General features: G+C 35.4%; 2 protein-coding genes and 1 non-coding gene across 3 annotated transcripts; 1 reads left to right on the top strand and 2 right to left on the bottom strand.

Annotated features, from left to right (window-relative positions):
* Positions 1-3,323: 3,323 nt before the first annotated feature.
* Positions 3,324-6,265, bottom strand: LOC113328099 (E3 ubiquitin-protein ligase RNF14-like). Its single transcript, XM_026575191.1, has 5 exons — positions 6,162-6,265; positions 5,394-5,726; positions 4,311-4,760; positions 4,131-4,209; positions 3,324-3,488 (listed from the first exon to the last, which is right to left on the bottom strand). The coding sequence occupies exons 1-5, from the start codon at positions 6,263-6,265 to the stop codon at positions 3,324-3,326; spliced, it is 1,131 nt and encodes a 376-aa protein (XP_026430976.1).
* Positions 6,266-6,614: 349 nt separating this feature from the next.
* LOC113328100 (NAP1-related protein 2-like) lies at positions 6,615-7,352 on the top strand. Its single transcript, XM_026575192.1, has one exon. It carries the CDS (start codon positions 6,615-6,617, stop codon positions 7,350-7,352), a length of 738 nt encoding a protein of 245 aa, XP_026430977.1.
* Positions 7,353-14,515: 7,163 nt separating this feature from the next.
* Positions 14,516-14,599, bottom strand: LOC113328462. Its single transcript, XR_003349431.1, has one exon. It is a non-coding gene; the product is annotated as a small nucleolar RNA Z102/R77 (small nucleolar RNA).
* Between the last annotated feature and the right edge of the window lie 1,737 nt (positions 14,600-16,336).

Raw genomic sequence — 16,336 nt, forward strand, 5'->3', positions numbered from 1 at the left:
TTATTAGAATAGATAATCTGAAAGCATACTGCATCCTCTTATTTTTAAGCTGCCTATTGGGGGGCCTAGGTGAATTATTTGGGATTATAGATTCTTTTGCCCATCAAGGTCAAGGGAATAAGGGGTATCCAAATTTAATAAATTTACTAAGTTAACCTCATTATTAAAATCCAATCCTAAACATATCCTTTTAAAACCCAAACATACTCAAATCCTTTTAAGATTAAAAATTACTCAAATCATTTTCCTCACAAACTAAAATTGAAATCTAACTCCATCAATCGCTTCTAACGATATCGCCCGATTTAAAAAATTATGTCATCACTTTTTTGGAAATAAAAATAGTTAATTTAAACATCGTTGATTGCAATTCATTACTCTTAATTATACTTGTGATTGATTTACCCATTCAAAATTGAAAAATACCAACAATATTGGGTTTCTGTATCCATGTCCATATGGACCGATTTCTATGATAATCGGTCTATGTTCATGATCACGTCAACCGATTATTTTGTACATGTTCTCTGGTTAAAGAATATTTAACCAGAATCTGTTGATGCTCATACCAGTATTCCCCCAATTCTAGTATGGAAGAAATACCAAGTTTTTGTATTTTTTCAACTAGAATCGAATTATGTGAAAGTTCACATAAAACGATTGTTTAGTATTTGATTTCGTATAAAGACCGATTCTTGTTATGATTTCAGTTAATACTCGTTCATATAATGAGTATGAAATCATACTGGATTTCAGTTTTGGTATCAATTAAAATGAATATAGTTTTATACCCGAATTGAAAATGGGTATAATTTTACACCCAATTTGAAAACGAATATGTATGAGTATGAGAGTATCGCATAATCGTTCTACGTGTACATTTATATAATCTGATTGTCAAAACAGATTCATTTGTACATTTATAAAAACCGATTGTTGGTTTAATATGTGAGTCGAAAAATCTCAACCCAAAATTGGTCGACGAAGGCACGAACATAAACCGATTCTTGGTTGAGTATTCCAAAAAAACAAGGATCCGGTCCAAGCCAGTAGGCCTCAAAGGTTCAAGTCAGGGATCATTCCAAGGGAAGGAGCACAGATTCAGTCTACTCAAATTAAGATAAATGAGACGGAACTCTAGGAAGAATCCTCAAGCAAGGGAACCTCACTCCGACTTGCCTTTACTCTGAATCCATCTGGAACGAAACCAAGGCTCTCAACGGAACTTCACCCCCATTTTTTCATGTTTTGATGATCATTTAAATTACATGATATTTAGTTTAATTTGATTAAACATCAATTAATCACCCAACTAATACTAATTAATGTTTCCCTTTTACTTCTTAATGTCTGTTTTTGTACTTTAGTAACATGCTCCAAATAAACTGCCTATGATATTGAAAATATATAACTAGTTATTCTAACTAAACAAAATAGTAAACATAAAATTGGTTAAAAAGACCAAAATCAATAATTTTTGGGTGAAAAAGACATGTAAAATTTGATATTGTTTAAATGGACGAATTTGTAAAAATAGCCAGATGTAAACAGTTTCATCCTGCCCATTTTCAAATACTTTTTCTTATTTTTAATTTACATCAGGATGCATCCAGTTTCATCCTCACTATTTTTTAAATCGAGTTTCATTCTTGCCATCTTTTTGGTGTCCATTTCACCCATGCTAATTTTTACTCGTCCATTTGAACCATGTTTTAAGAATATTTGGACAATTAACCCAATTTTCGTAAACACACTGACATTTACTATTAGGGGAGGTATATTTTCACTATCGACATTTAGTTTTGAGAAGTAATAGTACTGTAGAATTTGATTTTTTGTTTTTCTTTCCCATGATTAAAGATCACTGACATATGTAAAACTATAAAAATGAAAGCATTGAGATGGCTGCTCAAAGATTAGCATACAATCATAGTCCCATCTCAACTATGACTCTATGAGTATGCTACTCGTTTTATGCCTTCCGTTAACAAGGTGGGTTCTTTACCAACTGAATAATAACAAGAGAAAAAGGCGAATTAAATGGGGATGAGGTTAGCTTGAGATTAGATTTGAATTCTGATGCCATTCATGCGATGAAGATGCACGTAAAAATATAAAATAAGATTGTTTTTATAGCTGAATCCGCTAAATGGAGTAATTAACATAGAACTCGTTATTCTTCCATTTAAACATCGTTAAAACCACCTTCTCAAAACAGAAAAACAATCTTCAACTGAACCTATTATACTGGGCCTCGGCGGTACTGATTTGCCATTAAATGGGGCGTACCTAGGGCTGAGCAGAAAAACCGTAACCGCGGATTTCATCCGTATCCGTCCGCAAAATTGCGGGTGAAAACCAATCCGCAAGAGTTATGGACCGGACACGGGTGCATTCTCAAATCCGCACGCGGTGCGGTTACGGTTGCGGTTGGGATTTGATAACCGCGGATTACCCGCACCGTAGGACAATTAGGGAATTTAGTAAAGTATTTAGGGTAATATGGAAAGTTTGCGGACAGAATAGACCTCATCGTCTTTCTAATTTCTTCTTTTTCTTCTTTTCATTCTTCTTCATTCTTCTTCTTCTTCTCATTTCTTTCCTTCTATTTTTCTTCTTCTTTTTCTCTGTGTCGAATTCAATCAGAGGATTGAGTTAAGTGGAAGAGTGATTCATAGACTACTTGATAACGTGATGAATTGAAGAAGTAGGTGTCGTCTCTAGGTGTTAATCCGAGTTCTGGAAGAAGATAATCGGTAAGATGAATTAGGGTTTCATAATCGATTTTGGATTTTGATTGAGATGAATTTAATTTGATTAAGGATTTGACGGGTTTGCTTTCGTTTAGGGTAGAGATGATTGCATGCAGTTTAAATATTGGTATCTTTAAGAAATTGAAGTCCACAGAGAAATTGGGTTTTCTGAATTTAGAGTTCGAGTAGAATTAATGTTGTTTGTGAGTTTCTGGTAGTTTTTGAAGGAAGTGGTGTTTATTAATTTAGTGATATGAAGATGTTCTGAAGATGAATTGAAGAATCAAAGAGTTAAGGTTTCCGTTCTTCCCTAAATTAAGAACTAGGGTTTCATAAGAAGTTCAAAGAAGAATTCGAAGATGGAATTGATGTCATAGAATGATGGTTAGGGATGGGTTTAGCCTGAATTAGAGTTTGAAGTTGACGAATAGCTTGAAATTGTAGTTGATGATTGATTCTGTTTTAATGATTATTCAAATGCTTATCATCATCATCACCAATCATATTCTCAGATAGACAATACTCCTCCTATCCAACCACCATGAGTTTCCTCAGAAGCAGCAGCAGTGGCTAGCCAAATTGCTTATTATCCTCCTTACACTCAACCACTTGATAACCCATCAACATCTTCTGATTCTCCAGGTTTGAACCCTGCTGCTGCCGCTGCTGTTGAGGCGTTATCACAATTGACACACTTTGCTGGTAATATGGATGCAGCTGAGAGAGCAATGGTTGCTGGAGTGCAAGGCAGACATTGGAATCCTAACAATGAACTAGGAGTTGGAGGAGGATGAAGAGGAGGAGGAATGTACAGTCAAATGCCAATGCCGCTTCAGCATGCTCCCTATCCGGTTGATTTTAGGGTATGTGGTTTTGTAACCGTTACTAGTTTTCTTTGCAGATGAATGCTAAGATCATTTATTGCCTGTATTTAATCAAACTACGCATATTTCTGAAATTGGATTGTTCTGTTGTGGTTTAATCAGTCTTAGGCTTGCTGATACCTCTTGATACATAGCATTTTCCCCCTTCCAGTCGGCATCTAGTTACGGATTTCGCATGCCTAGTGACTTATGCTGCTTAGATGGCTGATAGGGAAACTTTTGGAGGATTCGCTTGCTTAGTGACTTATGTTGCTTAGCTGCTTAGATGATTTTTGTGATTAAATCCGCGGTTAATCCGCAACCGGCCCGCAAAATCCGTTGATCCGCAGAGGAAAAATCCGCGGATGATTGGGCCGGTCACGGTTCAATTTTCCAAATCCGCAACTTTGACGGTTTGGTTGCGGGTGACCCCTAATCCGCATCCGTCCGTCCGTTGCTCACCCCTAGGCGTACCAATATATTGGTATGAACGATCCGGAGCCAAGGTGCTTACCCTCTGAGTTGAAGCCATTTGGGGAATAGAAAAATCGTACGTTGGAGTTCCAGTTTTGTAATAGAAGGTAAGTCCACACCTAATAAAAACCGTGAAGCAATAAAATAACATAATAATCAGACGGAGATTTAATTGATTAACCATAGAGTAAAGAAATCGCAAAAAATCAATAAGACAAACCTGCAAGTTAACGTTGAGCACCCATAGCTTTTTCCAACATAAAATTTGCACTTAGGACATCTTTTCCATTTTTTTCTCTTTGCTATTGCATGTAACGTAATATCTTCATTTTCTCTGTCGTCAGCATTCAATTTTTGAAACGTTGCACATCTTACCCCTTCATGCCATGAAACTTTACACCGTGCACAAATCAATCTATTACAATGTGGACATTCTGATCGTATTATTTTTCCTCCACCTTCATCAAGTAAGGGTGCTGAACAATCCTTGAATGGACAGTATATATTCTGATCCCCAAGTAATAACGCTTCGCACTGAGCTTTACCCCAACGATCAAAAACATCTGGTGGTAAAATTGACTTACAGAATTCCGGTTCTAATACTCCTTGGCAACTCCATTCTGGACATTTAGTTGATATTACGTTCTCTTGAATCTTCGATGCCACATACCTGGTACATCAAAATACATCACAGTCGAGGATATTGCAATACGAAACATTGTGAATAGATATGTCATTTGTAATCATGCTCAAATCCAGTCCACTAACTCAAATCCAACTACAAGCTCAATATTTTTACTTATTAGACCTACTATCCCCTAATAATTCCATGCAAGTCTGATAGACCTGAATAAATGCTGTAAGTGAGTTTATATTCTCAAGAATTCATATTTAACAAAACTATAATGAACCAGCAGCTTAATAATGACCCCCTGCAATAACAAAGATTGCCAAGATTTTACATTTTATTAATTCAGCTAATTTTGTTTATAAGGATATTATTTGCCCAAAATGATCTTTCTAATTATAATCAAGCTATATGTAAGTCCTTCTAACTGTAGCTAATTTATGTCACCTTCTTATACTGTTTATATTTGGTTGATAAATAATTTTGTGTTGAGGAGTTTCTAACTCAGATTATTCATATCATCACACAGCGACTTCACTTCTGCACATAGTGAGCCACCACCTTCATTACTAATGCAAAACACAATGATTCTTACCCTAAATTAAAAATTATTGTCAAAGAAAACACTGATTAATTAATCAGTAATTTAAAAACTTAGGGTTTTGTTTTTGTTACCTGACCATGCATTCAGAACAGTAAGAATGCGCACACCCTTTAACCTGAAAAGATTCACTAACCATCTTCGTCTCAACACAAATCTCGCATACAAAACTCTCTTCATCCTTTTTCATCTTCTTCGAACCAGAACGATAATTAAACTCATCGATTACCTTAACACCAGAAAGAGTAATCGATCGAACAGATTTAATTTCAACTATCTCATCATCATCATCATCAATGGTAAGATCAATGTAAAATCCAAATGATACCTTACTTTTAGGATTTTCAAGATCAATGATTTCAATCGGTGATCCTCTTTCTCGGTTTCTTTTTTGTTTTTTTTCTACCCTGAAGTAATAGAAAAAATAAAGAAAAAGTGTTAGGGTTTCGGAATAAGATAATTGTGGGTTTAGTACCTTTAAGTAGCCTTAGAGCATCTTCAAGAGAGGGTAGATCTATTTATTTTTAGTGACACATAGGATTTTAGACCCCCCTGTTTCTCACAAATTCATCTCCAACAGTAGTGTCTTAGAAGTTAGGAGGGACCAATTACTAAATATGAAGGTGTTCAAGAAAGTATTATCTACATCTCCGGTTGCATCTCCACATCATGTTTTTAACCAATTTTCTTTTAATTTTAAGGGTTAAATTTCTGACTGCTGCAGATGATTTTTTAAATATACGAGGTCCTACATTTACTCTATGTATAGACCCATAAATAAAAGGAATAAATGAAAAATCCACGTAGGATTTTTTACACCAGAAAGGTTAACGAGTGGACACTTGCCCAGATGCAGAAAGAAAAGAACAAGTGTGATATGTTGCTGTGGGAGGAGCGAGCAGCGAATAAAGGCGGGGAAACCATAAGGCAAATGAAATGCCGTCATTATAGAATTATTTCCTAAATTCTGGTCAACTGTTTTTCTGGGTGTATTTTCACTTTGAAAACTCTGGAATGAAACAGACTAGAAGATAGATAATAATGGAGCATCTGAAAACTGTGGATGTGGAAGACCGTTTAGATGTTAACACTCCGGGGGGTTCACAATTACTTTTAATTTTGAAGAGAACCCATTCTTTGAAAATTTAAATCTGTCGAAAAAAGTTTTCCTTCTCCCACAATGGAATCGCTGATATAAGTAGCGCCGAGATCAAGTGGAAGAACAAGGGACCTAAAGATGATGTGTTGAGAAGGGGAGTGGGCAGTCCAGCACTACCTATGTGCAGAAAAGCTTTATGGAATGGTTCTATGACGACCATCTCGCCAAAGATCAAGATCGTGATAAGGTAGCTGAAAAAATAGCACATAGTTTATGGCCATATGCTCCAGTATATTATATAAATGCCACCAAAACCTCGGTGTCTATGGCAGCAGGTATACATGCAGATGAAAACGGGCTCCCTGTTTCAGATAGCACAACAGAACTCTGCCGAAGAACGGAAAATGAGAAGTTGATGGAAGTACATGCTGAGTTTGTAAATGCCAAAGAAGCGGCACTCACGAATGGGTGGGATCTGAAGGAATATGACTTACAGGTAGAGACGGAAGAGAAGGTATTGCGCCAGCAAAAGACAGAGTTGTGCAGATCTATCTACGAGAAAAGGAGTGAGACAATCAAAGACATTCCTTTCTTTTGGTTAAATGCTTTTATAAGTCATGGTGCACTTGCCGATATCTTGAACGAAAACTATTATAACATATTCGGATATTTAGAGTGTGTAAATGTTGAAGAAGCTGAAGATCCAACACTTATGTATATGATTACTTTAAACTTTAATGATCGAAATCCATACTTCGAAAATGCAAGTCTTACGAGAACTTTTTCACATTGCGTTGAAGGAGTGGACACAAATGGTTGCACCATCAAGTGGAAGGATAGCTTCCGCAATGGACGTGAATATCCTAGGGACCAGAATGTGGGTTTCTTTACTTGGTTTTCTGGCTGTGGCCATGGTTCGACAGGGAAATCTTGATGAGGTGGCAGAACTAATTATACAGGATTCTGTTAGAAAACGATTAACAATATTTATTTTTAATGGTTTTAATAAAATAATAATTTATTGTTTTTTTTTGTGAATGAAAAACTTATTAGTCCTATATTGTGGAGTTTCCACTTCTTAAATTGTTTTATTCCATTATATAAAGAAATTCACTACTTTTGTAAAATCTATGTGAAAGGGGTTGCTCTATATTTTAGAGGGACCCCTAAGGGAAAATATTTTATAGCGTTTCTTAAGAATTCGCGATTTTCGTTAACGGTTTTTTCGGAGTTGCCAAGCTCAAGTTGAGCATCTACTACATATGCTAGTAGTAGGTGTAGTAGGGTGTTTTATCCTGGAGATATCCATCCTGTGAGGGCTATAGCATCACTCTTGAGTGTAGTCGGGCGCTAATGTCTTAAGGGCAACGTGTTGAACACGTGACTCACTCTGTTTTTCCAAAGTTTTGCCTTATTGCTGTTGTGGAGATATGAGAAGCTCGTTCGTTTCGTCAATCGATCAATTCCATTATAAAGGAGCTAAGTATCAATAACTTTTGCTTATTTGATTTTTTTTCTTTATTTTGATTATTGCACCCAACAATCTTAAGACATTAGAATTTGTAATATTCGAAAATGGTTGGTTGGTTTGTGAATCATGGATGTTAATTATGGAGTGAAAAATAAAAACAATTTTTTGTCAGCTGTAGAGTTTCAAGATTATCTCTTAACCTAGAAGGAATTTTGATTAACCCTTTTGACACAACGTAGTAGACATCCTGATAGTTACCCACGTAAAATTTCAGAATTTGTGGAGTTGTAAAAGTATTTTTTTGATATTTTACAAAACAGATAAATGTTCATGAAAAATTCTGACGGGCAAACTTTTGTTGTTAACTAAAGTATTTTTTATGGGGTAATCATGAGTTTTTTGATATGGTGGTTCAAACGAAGTTTGTAAATCTAGATAGTATCTTCAAAACTCATATTTTATCTTCCGTTTCGGAACTAAGGTTTGTGAGATGTGGTGTATTAGGTGATTGGGAAATTACCGTGTCTGTGGTCAGAGTATAAACGAAGATTGTGACATGAAATTGAAAAGGAACATGGCTACCAGGCGCATGTGGATGAACACAAGTCTTCCAAAGCTGACAAAGGCGGGAATATCAAACTCAACTCTAACCATAGTCTTCATAAGAAAGGTATGTTTCGTAAAACTGAATCCGGCGTTACTTTAATTAGGGTGATTGTTATGTTTGTAAAATTCCAGGCCATACGGTACTAAAGTATAGACAACATAAAACCTTAATAAGTAGAAAATTAATGCTAATTTAGTTGAAACAAATTAGAACGAGTTCATTGACATGATGTCGGAAGTTATTTTAACAACCAATGTGAGAGACCAGAAGGTGGACTCTGGAACCACCAAGAATGTTTGTTGAAACATAGACCTGTTCACCTCCTATCATAGGATAGGGGATGTCGAGAAACTCTTTTTGAGTAACTCATCTGCAATAGAGGTTGCATAAAATGAAAAGGTCGAGCAGAAGTTCATATCTGTAATACTCTCACATTGAATGAAGTTTTCATGTTCCAAGCATATGCAAGAATCTTGTATCTTGTTCTATTGTAGATGGAAAAAGATTTAAGATCTTAATTAAATATGGAAAACTTGTTGTAACAAGGAAGTTATTTTTTAAGCAAGAGTTATAGGACTTTGGGTCTATATAAGCTTAACGGAAAAAACTGACGATGTGAACATAGTTGATTCTTGTGCCTTCTTTATGTGATTGATTGTTTTATGTGGTAAGCTTGTAACCGTAAACTTATAAGTCATGCTTAACTGGATAGCATAGGCTGCATACCCAAATTTAGTTTGGACTTTGAACACAAAAGTGAAATCTGTGAAGAATCAAATATGTTATAAAACCTTTTAGCACAAATGTTCAGAGTAATTATAAGCCTTTAGAATTAATTCATTTAGGCCTAGATGACATGAGTTCAACCCGAAATCACTGTGGTAAAAGAAGGTTTATAACTTCCGTAGATGATTATACGAGGTACTGTCTTGTATACTTGCTTAGGGATAAGGATGATGCCTTAGAAGCCTTAAGATGTATAAACTTGAGGTTCAAAACCAATTAGAAGCCTTGAACATAACAATTGTATCCTTAAGAAGATGATAATTGTCATGTTGATTAGTTCAGGATTACCTGCGGCCTTGTGGGGGGAGGCAGTCATGTTAACTAGTATATCCTGAATAGAGTACCCTTAAGGATCAGATAAAACTCCATATGATTTATGGATAGGTAGATGACCTTCTTATGAATGCGTCGAAGTGTGGAGGTGTTTGACTAAGTTTTCCATCCGTCTTCCTAAAAGAAGTAGATAGAAACTAAAAATGTTGATTGTGTCTTCATATAAGGTATGCTGAGTATACTTCTACATATAGATTTTTGGTTGTGTGTTCTAATTTTTCAGACTTTGGTGTGATTTTTTATGACTTTGGTGTGAATACTATTACATAATCTAGGGATGCTGAGTTCTTTGAAGATGTTTATTCTTAAACCTGTACCTCATTAGAGATGTGTTGTTGATCCCCTAGATTTATCTTCAAATAGTCAGAACTTATCTTAAAGGAATATGAAGTTACGGTTGAGCCTAAGAGAAGTAAAAAAATTAGACTTGAGACTTCTTATGAAGCCGACTTCATAACATGCCTAGCTTAGTCTAAGCCCCGTACTTGTAAAGAATCCTTGATATCTACTAAAACCCATTCTGGTAAGAAGCTTCATTTAGTGAAATGGACTCAGTCTGTCGGAACCTGACTTGGGAGATTGCTAGTTTACCTCCAGGGAGTAAGACCATGAGATGTAAATGAGTCTTTAAGAGGAAACGTTAGGTAGATGAAACTATAGAAAAATTTATTAGGCTAAGTTGGTAGCTAAAGGATATAAACTAAAAGAAAGTGTAGATTTCCTTGATTCTTATTCACTTGTGACGAGAATTACTTCTCTTGAGATGTTAATTGATATTGCTGCCATTAACAACTTGGAGATACATCAGATGGATGTTAATACAGCTTTTCTAAAACTGTGAATTGGATAAAGAAATTTACATAGACCAACCTGAGGAATTTGTAGTGAAAGATTATGAAGACAAAGTTTGTAAGTTGAACAAATATTTGTATGGTTCCAAATACGCACGTAAACAGTGACATGAAAAATTTGATCATGTAATAATGTGTAGTGGATTTACGTTAATGAATCTGACAAGTATATTTACAAGTAACTTGTTAAGGATGTCTGTGTGATTGTATGCTTGTATGTTGATGATATGCTTATACTTGATACAAACATAGATGTGATTAATTCCACTAAAAAAAACATGCGCTAAATGAGAACGTTGACTTGAAAGACTTAGGCCCTGTTGATGTAATCTTAGGGATGAGGATTAGAAAATAATCTAGCATTTATAGTCTTAGTCGTTCTCATTATGTTGAATTTTGTGCTGAAGAGATACAATCAGTGTGATTGTAAGCCTGCTTGTACTCCGTACGATTATTCTTGTAGACTCAAGAAAATTAAGGATAGTGGAGTATCTTAACTTGAATACTCAAGAGTTATAGGATGTCTGATGAATTTAATGAACTGTAAGTGTCCGTACATTGCCTATAGTGTGACTAAGTTAAGTAGATATACTTGTTGTCCATAGCAAGAGCATTGGGATGCACTTAGTAGAGTATTACGGTACCTAAAATACTCTATTACCTTTTGTTTGGTTTATGAAAGGTATCTTGTTGTCCTTGAGGGACTTTGTGACGCAAACTGGATAGTTGACTCAGAGGAGTCTTAAGTCTACGAGTGGATATGTTTTCACTCTAGCATGAAGGTTTGTTTTTAGAAGATTTCCAAAAATACATATATTGCTCAATTCATTATGGAATCTGAGAGTATTGCGATATATAAAGCACGAGAGGGGGATGAGTGCCTAAGATGCTTTTTAGAAGACATTCCTCTCTGGCATAGGCATGTGCCAGCTATATATGTATATACTGTGTTAGCCAAGCTATAATAGCTAAAGCTAAAAATAACTAATCTCAATTGGAGTTATTTCAATTGATTGGATAAAGTCCAAGGAGAATATCGCGCAACCTTTGACGAAAGGTTCATCCAAAGAGATTGTTAGAAACACATCGAAGAGGATGGGGCTTAAGCTCATAAATTAAACTTTCCATGAAGGATACTCAACCTTGCTGACTGGAGATCCCAAGATCAAGGTTTCGAATGACAAAACTAATTTGTGGTGGGTAAAGGTAAACACTATCAAAGAATTTCATTCTTTGTCCCTTCCCTATGGTGTAGACGTGATAGTGTGACTGCTTTCTTTAGAATTCGCGATTTTCCTTAATGTTTTTTTCGGAGTTGCCAAGCTCAAGTTGAGCATCTACTACATATGCTAGTAGTAGGTGTATTAGGGTGTTTTATCCTGGAGATATCCGTCCTGTGAGGGCTATAGCATCACTCTTGAGTGTAGCCGGGCGCTAATGTCTTAAGGACAGCATGTTGAACACGCGACTCACTCTGTTTTCCAAATTTTTTCCATGTTGTTGTTGCGGAAATATGGGGAGCTTGTTCATTTCGTCAAAGCAATCACTTCCACTATAAAGGAGCTAAGTATCAATAACTTTTTGCTTATTTAATTTTTCTTTGTTTTTGATTATTGCACCCAACAATCTGCTGAGGGACAATTGAATACTATTATAAAAGCAGTGGAAATTGAATAAATACCCTTATTGTCCATGGGTCTTCATAAATATCGTACACACTATAATTATACCCTTAACTTTCTAAGAGAGAATCCATATAATCATTAGTACCATACTTACCCTTCCGTCTTCTATAACTTCATCCATCGGTGAACTCATCCAAAACAAAATTATGTTTGTCTCCACAACCTCCATCTTCGTCACCACCATCGCCGTCTGCATCTCCACGAAAAAGCGATAAAACTAAACTCCACCACCATCACCTCCAGCACCACCTCATCGTCCACCGTCTCTACATATTCATCATCATCTCCATCACTACCTCTTATATTTCCACCAAATCCACCACCTACAGCACCACCTCTTCCTCCCAAACAGTCGATTCAGATTCAAAACCTAAATCTGGTGATGATTCAACGAAAAATTAATCTTCAAAACTTAATTTCGAGAATGAGAAATTAGATTCTTTTTGATTCATATGGATTCGGTTTAGAGAATCTAAATTCTACGGTAACAATGTTAGTTCTTAAATCGTCACCAACAATTTGATCTAGAGATTCTTTTGAATTAAAAAATAAGTTTTATCTCCTATTTTCATTCTAATTAGTGGCTATTATTAATGGATAATTTTTGAATTTCAAAATGTAAAGAAGAAGAATTAAATAAGTAATTTTAAGATATATACAAGACAAAGTTTTTGGTTAATTTGATGTTTAGACATAGATTTTTGCACCTGATTAACAATCTCTACGTAGGAAACGGTGGTGGTAGGGAAATGGTGGTAGTGGTGAATTCTTCTTGCTTCCGAAGAAAAAGGGTGCACAAATGATGGTGGTGGTGATGATTTCCTGGGTTCAGAATGTCGCAACATTTTATTGGTCTATTAATAATCACTACTCTCAATTGTTTGGTACGGTGATTTACTTCCTAGTCTATATCAGGAATGACATTTGAAATACTCCTTCCGTTACTTTTTAATAGACCAGTTTTTATAAATAAATATTTCAGAAAAATAGGCCAGTTTCCTAATTGGGAAAGTCAAATGTTACTTTAATTTTCTGGGACCCCTTTTCTTTTAATTTCTTTTGATGACAAGTGTTATGTTGACCATTTCACTTATTTCTTTGGCTGACAAGTGTCATGGCACTACGGGAAAAATCATCATTGACGACACAAGATAAGAGTTGCAGTACCCCTACGACAACTCCATTTCATGCATTGTGTAACGGCGGTATTGTAGAAAGTCCAAGTTTTTCTACAATGGTTGACAAGTGTTGTAAAGGGTGATGTGATTCATGGTTAGACAATAGTTTGTCAATGTTGTGATTCTCTTTCGATTTTTTTTATTACCTAACACAACTCTTGCTTGTATTGTAGAACAATCGTGGAAAACATAAGTAGCATATCGTAGAAACATATGCAACAACAATTACCAGTATTATGAATAATATTTGCGCATCACTTGTATGAATTGTCGAACTATCTTGGACAACACAAACTTATGTTGTAAAGTAATTGTTTCGTAGTCGAAAACTGGAAGACAACATCGATTAGTATTGTGAATACTACTATCATTACACTTCTTAGAGTTGTACAACTCCTACTTATGTTGCAAGATTTGTTTTTACAATACCCTTACCAGTTGTAATATTTGAAGTAACAAATTCTGTTTTCTGTAAATGAATGTGTAACTACAACTTTTATTAGAAGTTGTGTGCATAAAACTATTTTGAAAAAAAAAATTATAGCTGAAACTGGCGAAAGTATTTCACATTCACATTAACCTGCCAGTGCAATACACTTTCATTCATTCAAGTTAACCTACTAGTGTTAACCACATACATTCAAAAAAATGGCAGTGATACAAAAGTTAAGTTTTCTAAACACACTCCAAAAAGATTATGAAGATGTCTACGGGAACACTAATCGATCCTTGGGCCATGTAATAAAACTTCCGACAGCATTACTAACATACTTGAACTCTGAAGTTGGCATGTAGACATAAACATCATCCACATGAGCAGTAATCACACACTGTATGCCAGATCATAATGAATCTGGAAACCGCATCCCATTCAAGTTACTATCATTTGTGGGGGAACTGCCATTTCTATTTCGGTCCATCATTGAAGGCCTGACGAAGTCTTCTTCAACCTTAGGTTGGTGGATGGTAACATCAGGCAATGGAGTCATTGGACCATTCTTTCCTTTAGGATCCTCATCCAACATGTTCTTGACCTTGATGCCAATAACACCTTGCTCAACAAAACAAACAACAATGAACTTTAAGTTATAAGATGAACGGAATTTCCAGAAATAAAGAAAATATAACTCGGCACACAAAAAAAGAAGTAAAACAGAAAAAAGGCGCTCTTTAGTAGGACTGGAGAGAATGATCAGATAGACGGAATACATTTATGTCATCGTTTCGACAATCAAACCAATAGGTAAATTATCTAATCATAACCTCATACTCTCCACTGTCTCACTCTAAACAAAAATGAAACAAACAAAAGTAAACCAAACAACAATTAATATACTAATGAAAGATACAGTTTAAGTTAGTAACAATAAATGATGTAGAAACTGACCAGTCTAAGAAGGACGTGTCTAACGGCTGAATCAATGTACTCGTAAATTAGTTGAACAGAAGAAATCATGTATCCATCCTTGAACTTCATTGACTTTGCACGAGCTTCCCTAAGCTTTTCACTCACAATAACCTGTAACCACTTCATAAGCTGAAACAAAAAAGAATGATTGTATAAGCTCACAGTTCATCCTCAAGCAAACTATGGGCCGTTCATATTATGAATAAACTGATCCCATTTATGTACATCAAAGGCATGGTCTAAAATATTCTTCTGATAAAATGATTCACTCATTTGAAAGGAAAGTTTGAACAATTTATTTGATAATGTGAAAAAGAAACATATGCACTAATTCACACTAATAAGAATACGGAGCTCACCATGTGCAATGGCAGGTGTTGAGATCTGTAATAACAGTAACAAAGAACTAAGAGAAAGACAACCTTCTTCTGAAGGCACTGCCATTTAAGCTTCATGTAAGCTGCAGTAGCTATCATCCGTTCCTCATCTCCACCAGTCTTCCTACAACAAAACAGTAAAGGTCAAACACAGCTTCTTCACCCATACTGAAATAAGCATAACATCATTGCACAAAGCAATACTAGCTCCCTTAGCAGTGTCATTGTCCTAGAAGTGGTTATGTAACTAAGTTGCATTGTTGCCGTAAGTCTTGAGCATGTAAGATTGGCAGGAAGAATCAACTATAAGTTGAAATTAGTAATCTAAAGAACTAAGAGAAAGAGAGACACAGAGTGAGTTACCTAAATTCCTTTTTCTTAACTGTCATTGCCTCGCAATCATGTTTTCATGCGCCATAGCCTGAGAATTGGGAACTATATGTAGACATGCAAAATCCTCTTATCTTCTCCTAAATTGTCAGATTACACATGATCAGTAACCTTAATTCCAAAACTTTGTACCTACAATCATTTTCCAACATATCTGGTAAGTACTACGAAAGAGTAACACAAAAATATCATAACATAACATATTTAATTCAGCTGTCTCACTATACTGAGTTGTATGCTTCTATACTAGATGAAGGAGACAACTTACATGGTCTACCAAGATGGGAACTGCATCAGTTGGCTCCGAATAAAGCTCCTAAATCAAAGATCATTGGTTGCAGTGAGTAGAGAATACGATTCTCTTTAGCAGGCCCAAACCTGTACATTATAATCTACATTTTCTTGTTTTGCTGTATGTATCTCAATTGTTGATCTACAAAAGACATATCCATAAAACCATTAAAACACAACTATATGGTTCAGTGAAAGCCCAAATTTTTCTACATAACCCCTAATTTCACAACAACAAAGAAAAAATCCCATTGCCTGTTATTAACCAAAGAAAATAATAAATTCTAGCAGTTACATTGAGATACCTATGCAGGGAATTGAGTTTGCTTGACCACCTTCACTCCATCCATATGGGTTGATATTTATTTCCCCATTGCTTGCAGCTTCATATATTTCCCCAATACATCAAATTCACTCTATTTCGGTTTCATAAACTTAATCCTACTCTTGTTCTTGAGCTCATAACAAATCTACCTTCTCAGTAGATGTATCTTCTTCATCTTTTTTTCTTGACTAAACAAATATGAAACCCCCATCGATA

Source organism: Papaver somniferum, unplaced genomic scaffold (assembly GCF_003573695.1).
Source record: "Papaver somniferum cultivar HN1 unplaced genomic scaffold, ASM357369v1 unplaced-scaffold_107, whole genome shotgun sequence".
NCBI classification, from domain to species: Eukaryota; Viridiplantae; Streptophyta; class Magnoliopsida; order Ranunculales; family Papaveraceae; genus Papaver; species Papaver somniferum.